At 34.3% G+C, this 16,446-nt stretch overlaps 4 protein-coding genes across 4 annotated transcripts; 2 read left to right on the top strand and 2 right to left on the bottom strand.

The window, feature by feature from the left end:
- Positions 555–4,364, top strand: LOC18599521 (protein AIR1). The gene is made up of 7 exons (XM_018122357.1): positions 555–1,052; positions 2,060–2,212; positions 2,305–2,466; positions 2,780–2,941; positions 3,030–3,146; positions 3,488–3,667; positions 3,837–4,364. The coding sequence occupies exons 1-7, from the start codon at positions 690–692 to the stop codon at positions 4,239–4,241; spliced, it is 1,542 nt and encodes a 513-aa protein (XP_017977846.1). The 5' UTR covers positions 555–689; the 3' UTR covers positions 4,242–4,364.
- On the bottom strand, positions 4,311–6,931 carry LOC18599520 (lysine-specific demethylase JMJ706). The gene is made up of 10 exons (XM_018122356.1): positions 6,762–6,931; positions 6,497–6,653; positions 6,172–6,388; positions 5,999–6,052; positions 5,817–5,896; positions 5,445–5,722; positions 4,968–5,363; positions 4,706–4,899; positions 4,498–4,616; positions 4,311–4,378 (listed from the first exon to the last, which is right to left on the bottom strand). The coding sequence occupies exons 1-10, from the start codon at positions 6,901–6,903 to the stop codon at positions 4,357–4,359; spliced, it is 1,659 nt and encodes a 552-aa protein (XP_017977845.1). The 5' UTR covers positions 6,904–6,931; the 3' UTR covers positions 4,311–4,356.
- On the top strand, positions 8,897–9,616 carry LOC18599519 (NAC domain-containing protein 37). The gene has a single exon (XM_007029528.2). The coding sequence runs from the start codon at positions 8,897–8,899 to the stop codon at positions 9,614–9,616; it is 720 nt and encodes a 239-aa protein (XP_007029590.2).
- Positions 9,929–15,131, bottom strand: LOC18599518 (peptidyl-tRNA hydrolase 2, mitochondrial). The gene is made up of 8 exons (XM_007029526.2): positions 14,794–15,131; positions 13,489–13,771; positions 13,325–13,383; positions 12,350–12,409; positions 12,146–12,215; positions 11,336–11,405; positions 10,464–10,490; positions 9,929–10,374 (listed from the first exon to the last, which is right to left on the bottom strand). The coding sequence occupies exons 2-8, from the start codon at positions 13,693–13,695 to the stop codon at positions 10,325–10,327; spliced, it is 543 nt and encodes a 180-aa protein (XP_007029588.1). The 5' UTR covers positions 13,696–13,771; positions 14,794–15,131; the 3' UTR covers positions 9,929–10,324.

Genomic DNA, 16,446 nt, shown 5'->3' with positions numbered 1-16,446 from the left:
ATTCGATTATTTGATCAATGAAATTACTTATCTTAAATTATCTTTTCACTTTTTATGAGTATGGTTTTAGTAAATGCTCATTCAATAAAAAAAATTGCAATTTTTGAGAAGCTACATGCATTCCTAACAAGAATAAAATGCCATAATCTTAGTTTTAATTCTCTTAGAACAAGGTTAGCGTTGAGTTGCGATCAAGACTAAACCGAATCCAATTTATTAAGGTTTTGGATGGTATAATCAAGTCGAGTCGAGTTGATATGGATTATTTCATTAAAAAATAATTCATTTATTCGAATTTAATTTAATTAGAGATTTGATTATATTTAATCATTTTAATATTATTTTATTTAAATAATATATAAAAATTAATTAAATTTAAAAAATGAAAATTACTACTATTAAACTTATGAGCACCAAAAAAATTAACGGATAAATCGAATTTAAGTATTTTTTTGATGCAATTTAATAAATTATTAAGATTTAAATATAAAACCCATAAATATTGGATCATTCTTAGTGGGCTAACCCGGCCGGACTATTAAATTCAATTTTCAACCGCTCAAGTCCAGTGCAGAAATAAGAGTAACAAAACCAAACCCTAGCTACCCTTTCACCGTTTCCCATCTCGCCTTGCAAAAGAATTGCAATCACAAATTGTTAAAAAAAAATTGCAATTCCTAAAGATCGTCATGGCGAAGAGGGACAAGGGAAAATCTGCGAAATTTGAGATGGAAGAGAACGAATCGGGACCGTTGGGTTCGAAACAAGTGCTGGAGATAAGCAGCAGCGACGACGAGGAAGCCAACGAGGACTTGAGCTTGAAGATCGTCGAGAAAGCTCTATTGGTGAAAGCGGCGAAGTTGAATGAAAGAAACGATGCCGTTTCCGGTGATCGAGACGTCCTCTCTGTGGTCGATTTGACTTCTTCGTCCTCGGAAGAAGGGGAAGCCGACGTGGCTGGTACCAGCGGCGTCGCTGAAGAGGCGGATTTTGATTTGAAAGTTAATAAGACTGTTACAATAAAGAAGAAGAAGAAGACGAAAAGTGAAAAGGTTTAAAAACTTTTGTTACTCTTCTTTTTTCAAATTTTCAATTAATATTGTTTTCATGGAATGCATTGCTTGAAATAATAGTTTTAGCTGAAATTGATTTGAAAAATATTTTTTTTTTACTGCTTATAGTTTTTGAGACAATGCAGGTAAAAAATTATAATTTTTGTTAAACTTTTAATATTCCAAATGGTGTGAATTTAGATTGGCGGAATTGGAATGGCCAACTATAACTTTTTTGAATTGCACTGTTAGGCATCATTATTGCTTATGTTGCTATGATATTTTGAATTCCAGTTGGTTCGCCACAGTTCTTTATTCGTAAGAAAGTTGTAGAATGAATGGTTTGATAATTTTTGTTGAATGAGCTGTTTAATAAATTCTTGGGATTTATTCTGTTCCTTTTTCTGGTTTGCGTGGAGGCTCTTTTTCAAAGAAAACATAACTCCTCTCTCCCCCTCCCCCCCCCCCCCCCCCTATAAAAAAAAAAAATTCCAGCAGGAACTGGCTTCTTTCTTTGAAAACTTTCTCATTTTCAGTTTTAATTGTTTTTATTAGAATTTCCGTGCAAGATTTTACTTATCTCACTTTTAGTTTCTGCTGGGATGTTTGAGGAAAAGAATCATTTGTGTTGATTTTAGAACTCCAATAATGCTACTGTGCTATGTTTAAATGGATTTAGATTTGCAAAATTGGCTTGTCTTTTAAATATTGTTTGAATTAGACTATATTTGCTGTCAAACATTGCTTTTGTTACTGTGATATTATTCATTTGAGCTGGTAATGCACCATTCTTTGTTGTTGAATAATCAATGAATTGCCGATTTTGTGCCTGTGATAGCATTCACTCAAGCTGGTTATGCATCATTCTTTGTAGTTGAATAATTAATGAATTGCCGAATGAATGGTGGACTGGGTACAAGCTTGCAACATGTTTTTATGGCTGATTTTTTATTTTGAATATCTGCACTCTCTTATGAGGCAAAATTATGTTTTTTTTATTTCTCCAGGTCATTATTACAGAGGATGGAGATAAAGCTGAGATGATAGAAAAGGCTGAGACAGTTGAGGAGGCTGAGATGGCTAAGGCTGCAGAGACAATTGAATCTGTTGACCCAAATACTGTAGACATATCTGACAATATTGTGCTCCGTAAGCTTCTTGTGAGTTAAAATGCTTGCTTTGAACTGTGGTTTAGAAGAAAAATTCCCCGTCATTGCTTGGTTTTTTTAGTATTTCATATTTATTCTATCAGCGGGGCCCGAGATACTTTGATCCTCCAGATAGCAGTTGGCAAACATGCTTTAACTGTGGTGAAGAAGGACATATGGCAGTGAACTGTACATCTGCCTCAAAGCGAAAGAAACCATGCTTTGTTTGTGGGAGTTTGGACCATGGTGCTAGACAGTGCTCAAAGGTATGAAGGAAAAGAGCTCTAATTTCATAAGAGGCAAATGAATCTATTACTAATTTACTGCTATTTTTTTTTTCTGGAAAAAAGTTGGGCATGCTTGTTATGTTGCTTTTGTAAATGTAGATTCTTGACATTCAGTGAGGCAATGTTAGTGAGGTGATATTATGATAATATTTTAAGTGGTTGAGAGTATGGGGTAGGTCCCTCCTTGCCTTGGGGTAGGCCTTAGCCCTTTGAGTTGTTAGTAGATTAAAACAGTGGAAAGTGGTCACTGCATCATTCATTTGCATGCTTATAACATTTGATTTCCTTGCAGGCACAAGATTGCTTTATTTGCAAAAAAAGTGGTCACCGCGCAAAAGATTGTCCAGACAAACACAAGAGTGGCTCTAAGAATGGTAAAATTTGTTTAAGATGTGGAGACTCTGGGCATGACATGTTTTCATGCTGGAAAGACTATTCCCATGGTGATCTCAAGGTTTCCGCATGTTCCCTAGCAGTTTCTTAAGTTCTTCTGGCAGGATTTTTTTTCTCTAATATTCCTTATGTTTGTCCTCCCAAATCAGGAAATACAGTGCTATATCTGCAAAAATTTTGGCCATTTATGTTGTGTAAACTTTGTTGATACCAGTGCAAGTGAAGTTTCTTGTTACAGATGTGGCCAACTGGGTCATACTGGTCTGGTGAGTGTTACTCAATATGCTCAATGTTTTATTAGAATTAATATGGTGAATGGGTTCCATTGGAGGAAGGCTGATTTACTGTCGGCGAACTTGGTTCAGCACGTTGGTGTTTGTTATCAATTATGTTCACTTCCATCAATATTCTGATTGGAAATAGTGATTCTTTTCATTTACGTGATCATATGTTGTTGCATTTTGTAAATTTTCCTTTATTTTAATTTGGTGGGAATTGTTCTATGTAGTCATGTGGAAATAGTGATTCTTTTCATTTACGTGATCATATGTTGTTGCATTTTGTAAATTTTCCTTTATTTTAATTTGGTGGGAATTGTTCTATGTAGTCATGTGGTAAGTCACGAGGAGATACCAAGGAAACCACTGATAATGCATCACCTAGCATATGTTATAAGTGTGGTGAAGGAGGACACTTTGCACGTGAATGCCCCAATGGTACTGTGTCATCTAGTTCATGCTACAAGTGTGGAGAAGGGGGGCACTTTGCTCGTGAATGCACTGCTAAGGTATTTATGTACATGCTTGGAAGTTCTCAGAATCAAGTGTTGTCCCATTGTTTATTTATGTTTTTTAATTGCAGAATAATCGTTGTTAATTCTTTGCTCGTGAACAGGTTGGTAAAAGCAATCATGCTGATATGTTACCAACAATGACTATTTCATTGCTTGTGAACAGGCTGGTAGAAGAAATCACATATCATCTACTCCCAATGTAAGACCTCGTAAAGAAAATAAAGAGTTGTTGGGATACAATTCTGCTCCACATGATCAAGGCAAGAGACCCAAAAGGAAGAAACTCCAGTATGAAGAAAAAGGCTTTAGTGTTCCACGAAAAGTAAAGCAAAGAGGTGGTTGGGTTGCAGAAGATCCGGGGGATTTCTCCCATAGGAAGTCTAAAAGGAACCACTGGAATTCTCCCTCAACGCCATCTAACGAGGGACATAAGAAGTCATCTTTAACTTCTGGTAGTCGTATGTCAGGTTCTCAATCGTCTAAACAAAAGAATTCGCATAGATTTTCAGCATCAAGGTTTGGCAATTTTGACGATGATGAACCAAGGAGGATGTACAATTGGCGGTAGGATTAAGCAGATATATGTTCATGTTACATACACACATGTAATGTTATTTTTTTAAAATGGAACAAAGAAATCTTTATTAATTGTTTGGGAATTATGAACAGGATTATGGAACATGTTACTTGATGGATGAACCCCACCTATAGGAAGAAGAAACAAAAAAAACAAAAAACGAGGAAATATCCCTGTAGTTATTAGTCATCTGCCATTAAAATCTGCTTAGAAAAATTCCAGGGCACAAAGCCATTGTCAGCCAAACCTAAGTTCTGGATCAGTCCTCTGCAATCTGCCTTTCGTTCTGGGTTTCTTGCAGTCCTTAGGAAACGGTACGATCGTTTCAAAATCCGCTCTCTTAGGTTTCATTCCACGGCTGTCGACCTGTCACAAATTAAGCCACTCCATTAACAAAACTCTAAGAGATATATATTATCATCCAAAGTTGTAATAAGCAAAACATGACTACCTACCTTGTCGGATCGAGCCAATCCCTCTTTAATGCAAGAGGATAGATTTGGTAGTTGATCAACCTGTTGAACGTCTTGCTCTGAACTTCCCTTCCGAAGCTTTTCATATGCAGCTACCACTTCCCATATGTCCTGTCGTAGGTTAATCACCATTCTCCCAAGACATGATGGCCGTGTGCAGTTACGTGAATTAAACTCTGTACCAACCATAAAATTAGTTATATTTTCCAGAGATTTGCAACTTGAACAAACTTATTGCACTTACCATGGAATAGACAGCCATAATTGGGGCAGCTATCACATTCAAAGAAAGTCAAGTAGCAACCTCGTGTGCAGTGTGGACAGATGATACTTTGTAGATCATTTTCTGAATAACTGAATGCTGCTTCTAAATTGCAGAGATGCCGAAGATTGTTGTAAAGATTTTCGATGTGCTTTATAAAGTACATCTTGGTAGAAGACTGACAGGCCAACTCCGTAGATGGATGATCTGAACTCTCATCATTTGAAGAGTTGAACAAACTAATTGCTTCTTTGCACAGGAGTTCCTCATTGGAAAGGATCACCTGCTTGCTAAGACGTGCATATTCCTCCCCAGCCATTGTTCCCCATGGAAACCAGCCACCATCCGCGAAGTTCACTGCCTCACCGATACTGAAGCCTATAATAGAGGTCGTACATCATTTTCAGATCGGGAGAAAGATATGAAATTAGAAGAAGAAGAAGAATGTAATTTTTTTACCTTGACTAAATCCAGCATGGTGTGCTCTAGGAAAGGTGATAACATAGTCTCCTGCCATCTGCACGGCCTTGTAAACAGGCACACCATTTTCCCGCAAAATGTTTGGAGGAAACATTGTTGTTTTCTCAGCCAGCAGTGCAGAAGCCCCGTCCTCTCCACCACCCAGTAAGACCTCGGGAGCATAGACACAGTCCATGACTACCTTGTGAAACTCAGGAGCCGAACTACTGGGGACACTATACCAACTTTTGGGTGCACCAGAGTGATGATAGTTAATGCTGGAAACCATGGAGTGTTAAGAGATTATTATAACTACCAAGAGATGAAACTAAATGAAAAATGAAAAAAAATAGAATTGAAAGTCAAGTTCACCTGTACAAATAGTGATCTTCAACATGCCATGCAAATGTACTAAAAATCATTCCAATGTAAAGCATGGGTTCTGTTACTCCCTGAGTTATGGAAATTTAAGGTAAGATACAATATCAGTTAACCTATTTTATTAGAAATTGAACACAGATGATCAGAAGAATCATGGAAAATCATCCCCATACCGGTATAGAATAGGAAAGTAACCGCAAAGTGGAATTGGGCAGCTTTGGCAGAGTCTGTGATTAAGCAAATTAAAAAAAAAAAATTTGCAGAATGAGTTAAAAGGGAACAATGAATACAGACTACGGAGAGGAAAGGTAGAGAATAGGAGAAGGGTTGGAGTTGAGATAAGAACCTTCAAATTGCCCTTGCTTTGGCCAAGCTGGTCATTGGGATCAGAAGAAAAGGCACTGCCATCAATATTGACAGCATACTCGACTTTGTTATTCCCACGACCCATTTCATGCCAGTATTCCTTTTCCATATCAACAGGAGAGAGATTGGTAGAATGAGGAAATCTTTTAGCAAATTCCTTGTTCGCCAACTTCTCAAAACTTCTGAAGTTATGGTTGCTGAAATATATGTAACAGTTAACTTTCTTCCAGAAATTAAGAACTGAAAATGGTTATCAAAGATGGTGAAATACTAGTACGATGTTTATGAATTATGCAAAAACTTACGTTTGTGCCATGTCGAAAGATGCCTTGTCATTCCTATTCCATTCATGGAGCCGCAGAGGTTGAATGTAACTTTTAAATTTGAAGCCTTTTATCTCCTTCGTCAGTACATGAGCGGCTGGAACAGAAGCCTTCCATGGGGATACAATCTTGCAAATTCCTTAAAAAATTTTTCATGGAACATTAATTTATCACACCAAGAAAACATGATATGATACGTACAATGAACTTAAAAAAAATTTTGGCCGATGTAAACTTTCATCCTAACCATATTTGGAAGCTTCTTGAGCAATGGTTTGCAGATAAGCCAAGGGATCTTGGAACTCCTCCATTGATGGACGATATACAGGGCATTCAGGTATATCATCAACCCATTCAAGTTCCTCGTTCAAGTTGTATTTTTCCCTCATACGTACACTCAAGTAGAAGTCTATTGAGACAGACGTCGAACCAGTCTTGCTTCGCTTTTTTGTTCCAGATGAAGTAGCTTTTATCTGACTGTTCTTCTTTTTTTTTGGAGGTGCCATTTCTCTTGATTAACTTGCTAGGAATCCTTCAACTGCCCATGTAAACAAAAAGAAAATCATAAAACCAATTGAAGAACCCACCACTACATAAGAAAGAAAGCGAGAGAAGGTGAATTCATTCTGAAATCTATTGCTACTCCTGTTTCTTTATTAATTTCCTGGTAACCAAACAAACCCAAAGAAAAATTAAAACAAGAGAAAGTTGCGAAAACTAAGATTTACGTAACAGGAAAAAAGAAAGCCGAAATAGAAAAAATTAGAATCATCCTTGAGCTTTTGGACATAACAAGAACAAGATGTTTTAAAACATGCAAAGAAAAGAGCAAAGAAACCCTGAACTTGTTCCTGGGTTAGTGTACATATGATCCCGCATTATGGAGAAAGAAAGAAAATCATCAATGACCGCCATTGTTGGTTATTTTCTTGTACATGAGCACCAAAACATGAAGAAATCTTTCCTTTCTTTTGTCATGCCTTTTTCTGTTCCAGTTTCTTTGGAAACAAACAGTTTCAACTTCCAAGAAAGCTAGTAACAAGAAGAGTGCAGGGGATGACAAAAACAAGCAACAGATTGAGGCTCACTTCAGTTTCTTGGCAACCAAACAAACCGAAGAGAAAGCGAAAACAAAAGAAAACATATACAAACCAGAAAAAATGGCAGCAAGATATAAAGGTGAGAGTTCTCCTGAACAAGTTTGCAAGCAACTAAACGTAGTGAAAAATCTGTAAGATCAGATAAAGGCGTCTGTTTTATACACAAGGATAACCGTTAACCGCGCCTGTACATGAAAGAATATGCCACTTCAAAGACTTCCCCAAGTTGCCACGTGTACACAAGATCTTTGGAGGATACGTTGCAATCTTTCATTGGATAAAATCTGACTTCCTTTTCCTTGAAGAGGAAGGTTCCAAAAAAATTTCATGTGTTTTGGAAATTTTTTAAATTTCTATTTCACGATTTTTAAATAATTTCGTCAAATTAAATTCATATATCACTTGACTTATAATAATTTCAAACTCAACTATTGGTGTATGTGTGAGTTATCTTCCTTTTTGATAAAAAATAAAAAAGGTTGGACCTAATTTATTTTTTCATTTTTTTCGTAATATAATTTTTCAATAAAAACCATCACATCTCCCTTTTTTATAAATTTAATTTAATTAAATTATTAACACTTTTGTCGTTCAAGTTAGTAATTCGAGAAAATCCATTTTTTCGTTGATCAAATTACTGATTGTAACTCATTATAATTATAATTATAATTGTCTACCTTATATATAAAATTTTTAATTTCTTAATGATATATTGCATGTTTTTAAATGAAAACATCACTGATTGCATAACCAAAAAAATAAATAAAAAACATCATTGATTTTTGTTCTCTTTTTCTTGGCACTTATGAATAAGTACAAACTAATTAGTTTTAGGCTTAATTAACAAAAATTGGAGAATTTAATTTTTTCTAATAGAAAAAATTAGTTAATTGAATATAATATATATATATATAAATATATAGATGGCTCTGAAATGACAAAATTTTCCTTAAACTACATGTATTNTGCTTATATAAAAATTAAATATTTCTATATTACTATTATATATATAATATATATATATAAATAATAAAATAATATATATATATATATATATATATATATATAATGTAATGTCAAAATCTTTTTAATCATTATATATACACTGATAAAAGAAATTTGACCCCGGCAGTCTGAAACTGATGTGGCTTTTCTTATTTGTTTAAAGGCTGCCGTGGCTTCCTTTTTTACGAAGTTTTCCTTGTTGGATGATTCTGATTCTTTTTTGGTTTCTCTGAAAAGGGGTGACTCTTGTTCTTCTTTAACAAATTAAAGGAAAGAAATGCTATCTCCAGGATATGTCTTCGATCCTACTGATAGAGAGATAGTTTCCTACTATCTCCCCAGGCTGATTGCCGGCCGCGGCAACACGGCGTTCTTAGGCAATCTCAGCTACTTCTTCAACGTTCGCGACGTTTACTCCAGAAAGCCATCCCTTCTTTTTGAAACCAGTAACAACGGCGAGACGAAACCGCTTCCTTTCATGAAAGGCAACCAACGCTTCTTCTTCAGCAGCCGTCGCCAGAGGGTTGCTGAGACGAATTCCGATTGGAAAAGTTATAGAAGGACTGTTCAAGAAGAAGGTCAAGGCGAACCGCAAGGATGTTGGAAACGTAACAGCGTTACGCAACCTATCTTTGATGATCAGAATGAAGAAAAGAAAATCTTGGGGTGCGTGAATTTGCTCGGCTTTTTCGAGTATCGGATCGGGGAAAATAATAAAAAAGAAGATATAAAAAGTAATTGGATCATGTATGAGTATTATCTCCTGGCAGATAGGTTTCAAGATTGGGTTATCTGTAAAATCAAAGATAAAAATCGCTCGGAGGAGGACGAATTCGACGCCAGGTTGCTCCATCGGTTATTTTCCCCCAAGGAAACAGTAGTGGCAGATGGATCCCAAACAGAAACCCAACCGGTACCTTCTCAATCAAGTAATTTGGTGCAAGCGCGACGAGATTTTGATCTGAATGAGCTGCCACGTGATTCACCAAGTCCATAGCTGATCAGATTTTTTGATTGGAGGATTCACAGAATTGGTTCGTCTTGATAAAGAACTTAGCTCTCAATATTTTTCTTTTTTCAAAAAAAAATTACATTCATTTTTCTATTTTTCATAAATAGTAGTTACATTTTTCATGTGTACCCCCAAAGATACCCCTATGGTTGCAGAATAAATTTTTTTTTTGAAATTCTTTCTTTAGTTGATATTAATTATTTTGTTAATTATTTTATATTATGTTAAAAATTATAATATTTTAATAAAAATAATTATAATGAAATTTGCATAGAATCAGCATCAACCCTCACAAGGGAACAAGAAAACAGTGAATGAGTTGAAATGTTTATAAAATAAGAACCCTTCCAAGGCAACAAATTAGAAGCATTAGAGGTTGCCAAGGCCAGGCAAATTCATAATCCAAATACCCAAAACAGTACTCAAATTCAAGAAATGATTCCCTGGTTGTCTTTAAGCTCACTGTGTGAGGGTCTATGGCAGGACCTTTTCGCCATCATCACAAAATTGTAATGAAAATTTGAAGCATCTAAAATAATATCTGGCTCAGACAAGAGTATAGAGTGGGTCTTTCACGTTGGTTAATGAACAAGAAGGTTGATGAAAATGCCCATAGCCTTGTAGGGAGAAATGCTTCTCAAAGCTCTACCATTGGAGGTTCTCTGGTAAAGATTCAATTGAACTGAGAAACCATTACAATAGCTTCAGTCCGCCAGTTACATCATCCACCATTTCAATAGGTCCTACAAGAACATTGCATAGAACCAAAGATTGAATATAAAAAAAGACAGAAAGAAATTCACAAAAAAAAGACAAAAGAAAAGTCACTTACCAAGAATAGCCATCACTGTCCTAGAATCTGAAAATAAATACAAAATATTAAGTTTTGTCGCATGGTAAATTAGACAAAAAGCCTTTGGAAGCAGTACTTGATGACTAGGACCTAAATATCGCTAACTAAAAATAACTTCAGAGTGGATGTTTGAACAAAAAGTTACACAGAGGAAGCATTTAGCAGCACATGATAATTCAAATAATCATACAATTTGTTATTTCTTTAAGCTCACGTCTCCACCTCTCCACTTTTAAATCCTAATGCTTATAAAATATAACACGAACGTCATTGCAACAGTAAAGCTCAAGCACATTTACAGGAAACAGAGAAGCATCACAATGAGTTGGTCATTTATCCTTACTAACATTTCTATTGGATCAATAATTGAAGGTAATAACAGTCGGTGTTTGAATGTTTAGGAAAAAAATAGTTTTCATAACACTAATTATATAATAAAGGGTGAACAACCTTCAATGACAGCGAAATAAGCAACAATAACCCAACTCTAATTTGGTTCTTCATCATTCTCTTTTCCTTATTCAGCCCTTTATCATCTCTTTTCAAACTCTACAATTTCTTTCCATCTCTTTTAGTTTTCTGTTTGGGAAACCCATACTTTGAGTTTCACTTTTAGCTAAATCCTGCCAGTCATGAACTAACTAGAGGTTATTAAAGAGGCAGCAGAACAGAAAAGGAAGGCAAAGAAGGCAAAGTGGAGAGTCCGACACATATAGCTTAACTTCATAAGTTCGTTCCCAGATAAAGATAAAATCTTAACTTGTACAATTTATAGAAAAATAAATTAATTAGCAAAACCATGATCATGAAATGAAGAAAAAAAGAAAAAAAAAAAAAAGTATGCAACTCACTTGGTGCAATCTGAGTCCTCCCTGCATCAATGGTGATATGGGTTGGTAAGTTTAGCGATTTTGCCCTCTCCTGAAAAGTTGAAATCCTGGTTAATAGTTAATAAAACTATGTAATATAAGGTATAGCAGCAAATATTGATGCCCCCTGAGAGGCCAAGTAGAAACATAAAACCAGAAAATAGTTGAAGAAGTCATTCCAACCAGCAAAGTGTCGAGCATTTATTTAGTGACAAGTTTGGCAATGACAGAGAGAATCATCAACTGAGTAATAAGCTTACAGCAAGGTTCAGAAGTAAAACATAAAATGGTTTACACACAACTTAGAGAAAGATAAATAAATCTAATGAAGAATAGAGATACGTCATTTAGAAAATGAAAATAGAATATTTGAACATCATCTAAGAGAAAAACTGACCACAAGTGTATTTGAATATTCTTCTAAAAATTAACTACAACTTTAACTGCAATTCTCATCAAATTCACAAAAAAATCATTTTAGGAAAGAGCATTCACCAGTCTCATATTAACAAGTCAATAAGGACTCTACGACAGGACCAATAAAAGCAGCCAACTTGGAAACCACCAATTTATTTCTTAAACATGATACTCAATGAAGATGCACTTCTAAGTTTTGCACCACTATAACTTATTTCTTTCACAAGATACCATGGCTTTTTCTTCTGACCATAACTTTCTCTGTTAATAGATTTTTTATACTCATCTAGCAAGCTAGATGGTGTTACACTAGTGAGAATATCCATGATAATTAACAGAATAAGAAGCACAAGAATAGTTCTTAAACACACTGACTTGCAAAACTAGCATATCTTCCTCACTGTCGATTTTCACAACCACTTTTGGCTGAGCACACATCTCCCACCTGCATATTAACAACATTTTATCATCAGGAAGAAAATAAAAGAGAGAGAGAGAGAGAGAGAGAGAGAGAGAGAATCAAAAGCACAAAAATAAGGTTTGCAGTAGTATAACACCAGATCAGCGTATGGGCTCTACCTGTCCAAAGCTTTTGGTGCTCGATGAAGGAGTTTCTTGTAGAGACCCAAAGTCGCATGGCTAAACATTGACAGAAAAAGGAAAAAAAAACATGGAATTCAATAGAATGAAGAAAGTCAAGAAAATACATACAATCAACCAAGAGTAATGTAAAAGAGGTAAAGAAATCACAACATCAGATGGTACTAGATGACAAACTTTAAACAGTACAAAAAATTCCAATGATTGTAAATTTACAAGAAAGTCATTATAAAAGATGGAGGAGCCAACAAAGTAGTAGCATTAGTATAAAGATGGCAAAAAATGAGTCTGCCAATTGGCTGCTTAGTAAAACCATATGGTTGCACACCAGGAACTTAGTAGACAACCAGTGGCAGAGCCAACATTTTAGGTTTGAGGGGGCAAAAATGAAAAAAATAAAACAAAGAAAAAAATATAAAATTTTGAAATTTTGGAGAGGCGGGGGCCCCTACTAGCCCCCCCTCCCTCTGCCTCTGTATACAACCTTACCCATTGGGTTAAACCTTGTCTTTAGGCACTTAAATTCCCAAAAAGAAAATTACAATCAACTTCTTCCAAGATGCTACGTCATGACTCAATGAGATTCATCATATGCATTACACCTAACAGAGTGCAAATTTTTCAATCAATTATTGAGTATGATCTGCTGTAAAAACTCCTGCTTATCACACCCCAAGCATTCAAGAATTGCTCCAATTTAATTGATAGTATTCAGAGTCCTAATTTCCTGTTGGTTCACTTTTGGACAGATATGTCCTTATGTAGATTAGGAATAAGCACTTCCCATCTAATCCAACAAATTATGGGTTAGGAAAGGATCCATTAACAATCATACAATATAACAGAATACTTACTGCACTACCTAGCTTGATCTCTAAATTTATATCTCAGCAGTAAACATCTGCATCTAATGAAAAGTGAAATGAGTGTTAAAGCTAGAAAACAAGGCCTCACCTGCACTGGGCAGCAATTTTCCCTTTACCCATCTTAAGATCATTTCTTACAACCAACACCTGAAGATAATAAGATCAAGGCATAGATTTTCAATGTCTATTTTTATGTTTAATAGTTTCGATAAACATGCCAATCCCAAAGCGAAGAGAGACAGAGCTCAATACCATTTTAAAATCCTCTAGAATGTCAGCCAACTTTTCAATTTCAAAGGGTTCTTTGTTCTTCTTTTTATTTGCTTTAGAAATTGTAGTATCTTTAGCTCCTCTTGATGAGAAAAACAAACAAGCAGGATGGCGCTTACCAATGCAGTACCCCAAGGCAAGGCATCCTGCCCCAACTAGAATGGTGCTCAACCATGAAAAATCCATCATGTTAAAGCACCAACAAAAATTTCCCCTCCGCACTAAAAGACCACAGCAATTATCAACTTAAAACTCAAAAAGAAATCTGCAAAATGCAATAGCCAGATTTCAGAAATCTACCTCAAGCAGAAAAATTGGATTACAGTAGAATTACAATATAGTTACAGATAAATGAAAATAAAAAACAATAGCTACTGATAATGTTATTATTATTAATAGTAACAATAGATGAAAGTGCTGAAGCAGGGCTTAATTTGACTCCATTTGGTTGTTGCTTTTATTACCTGATTTCTGGCTTTGCTATTTGCATTTTGCTTCCTAAAACGTTACTAAAATGTAAATGCAAATGGTAAAAGACATAATCATAATTAATTAAAAATGACCAAACAATTAAAGCTTTAACACTGATTCTAATATAATTATTCTATGTAAAAGTAGACTCATACATTCTGTTCTCCAAGAAGAATTACATTTTTAATTTTAAGAGTGTATATAAATGATTTTGTTTTTGTATCGAAACACATTCTTTTCTTTTTGCTTCCAAAAGGGAAAACAAGTAGCAAAAGCAACAACCAAAAATACCTATATGAATTTAATCAAATAACAGAAATTTCTAAACTCTGAAGCTAATGCCACATATCAAGCTAGGTTGCTTCATTCAGTTTCTGGCATCAAAACCAATCGTAAGATCCCTTCAACTTTGTCAAATGTGCATTGGTCCAATTAAATTAAACACTCAGGCTCCTATTGTTCATCCCATCAGATTGACAACCACCAAAGATTCAGACCATTATAAGACTATGCTCCTAATATCCATTAAACTTGTGAACTTTCAAGTTTAAACTTTATCCTAGTCATTCATTAATGAAACTTTTGAACAAACACCAAAAATCAACAAACAAGCATTTCTATTTAATGTCAACTTATTCAACTTAACTTCATAACAACTAAAAACAAGAAGAAGCAAACATTCTCCCCCAAAAAAATTATCCAAAACCTATTTTCAACAGAGAAAAAACTAAAAAGAAACACAATCTAAGACATTGGTAATTCTAATTGCAAAGAAAAATACAAAGGAACACCAACAAAGCAACAGAGGAATTATACCTATTAGAAACTTGGGTTACAATTGGATCGTGGGTTTATTGACTTTGGCTCAATGGGAAAGTGGGTTTAAAACTGAGTTGCCGGGATTTTGTGTTTGGGTTCAAAGCAATGGGCAAAAAAGGCTGCGACGAATGGAAAAATGGGGTAAAAGAGGGAATGGGAGGTTGGGCAATGAATATAATAATAGCGGCAAGGAAAGCAGAGCAAGAAGAGTGGGGGATCTTCAGTCGAGAGAAATCATTCTCTCTTCCCTTCTGAAATTTGAGGAAGCTATATGATAAAGATGTTTCTTCTTTTAGAACAAAAAAATGTACCAGTGAGAAATTTTGACTAACTAGTATTGTAAAAATAGCAGTAAATAAAATACAAAATCTTAATTTTGAAATAAAATTAGAGAAATGCTTTTTTTTTGGCAGAAATTTATTTACTTTATCTTTTAATTAAATTTCATCTAAACTTTTAAGTATTTTTATTATAAATTTGGACGGGGCAGGTTTAGGCCTGAAAATTATATAGCCCAAGCTTAGCTTGTTTGGGTGAGGCTCGGCCTTAGGCAGGCTGTCCATCCCATTTATCATGTTGATGACATTCTTGCATGATTTTGTGCTTTTTAGGGACTGTAAATTGAATTATAGTAACTTCATTTGGTTATCCTTTTTCTATTTATTTTTTTTACTTTCTCAATATTTTAATTTAAAAATAAATGTATACATTTTGTTATTAAATGATTGATTTACAGTTTTAAATTATTTGACAAACATTGTTCCCATTTATGTATCTAAATGCACTATTTACTTCTTGGCTTTTCAAAACAACAAGAAAAAAAAATTAGTAAACCAACAAGCAATGGAGTTAATTAAAATTGACAATTTAAATGAAAATGAAACCTTAAAATAAAAAAATGGCTTGCATCATAAGTTTACTTGCCATCAAAGGCAACCCACCCGACAGACACGATTTGGAGAATGAATTTGTCAACAACTCTGACATTGACAAATTAAAATCAAAATTTTTGGTTTGGGATATTCCAAGGCAAAACAAATGGGGCCTTTTCAATTTTATTTGATTGATAGGGAACATATTTTCACACCTTTTTCTCATGATAATCAATGATTGTAATATCCTTGATGGGTGATATACTTCACTGCTTCACATATTTAAAGTGAGTTTGAGTTCTATTTATTTATTAACCTAATTTTCTTTTCTTATTCTTTTAGGTTTATAATTTATTCTTTGTTTTTTTTCCTTATTAGCATATAAAAAATTATATGTGTTGAAATAAAATATGATTTTTCATATATTTGTTATTTTCACCAAATAGATTCTTATGACTAAAAGATAATTAATTTTTATTAATCAATATATAACTTATCACTTTATACTCATGAAATATTATATAACTTTGACGTAAGTAATGAAAATGTAACATAATCATGTCGTTATGACAAGTAAGCATGAGTCTCTTCAGGTTTTAGACTTTTTTATAAATATAAAATTTAAAATATATAATTTTACCACCTATCATAAATTAAATAAATTTATTTAAAATAATGGTAAGTCATTTAAGTTAAATTTTAAAGATTAGATTCAATCCCTTACTCAAATTTAGAAATTATTTTTCCTTTCCTTTTTTTCCTTTTTTTTTTTTCACCA

Source organism: Theobroma cacao, chromosome 5, assembly GCF_000208745.1.
Source record: "Theobroma cacao cultivar B97-61/B2 chromosome 5, Criollo_cocoa_genome_V2, whole genome shotgun sequence".
NCBI classification, from domain to species: Eukaryota; Viridiplantae; Streptophyta; class Magnoliopsida; order Malvales; family Malvaceae; genus Theobroma; species Theobroma cacao.
This window is presented reverse-complemented; position numbering and strand designations above follow the sequence as displayed.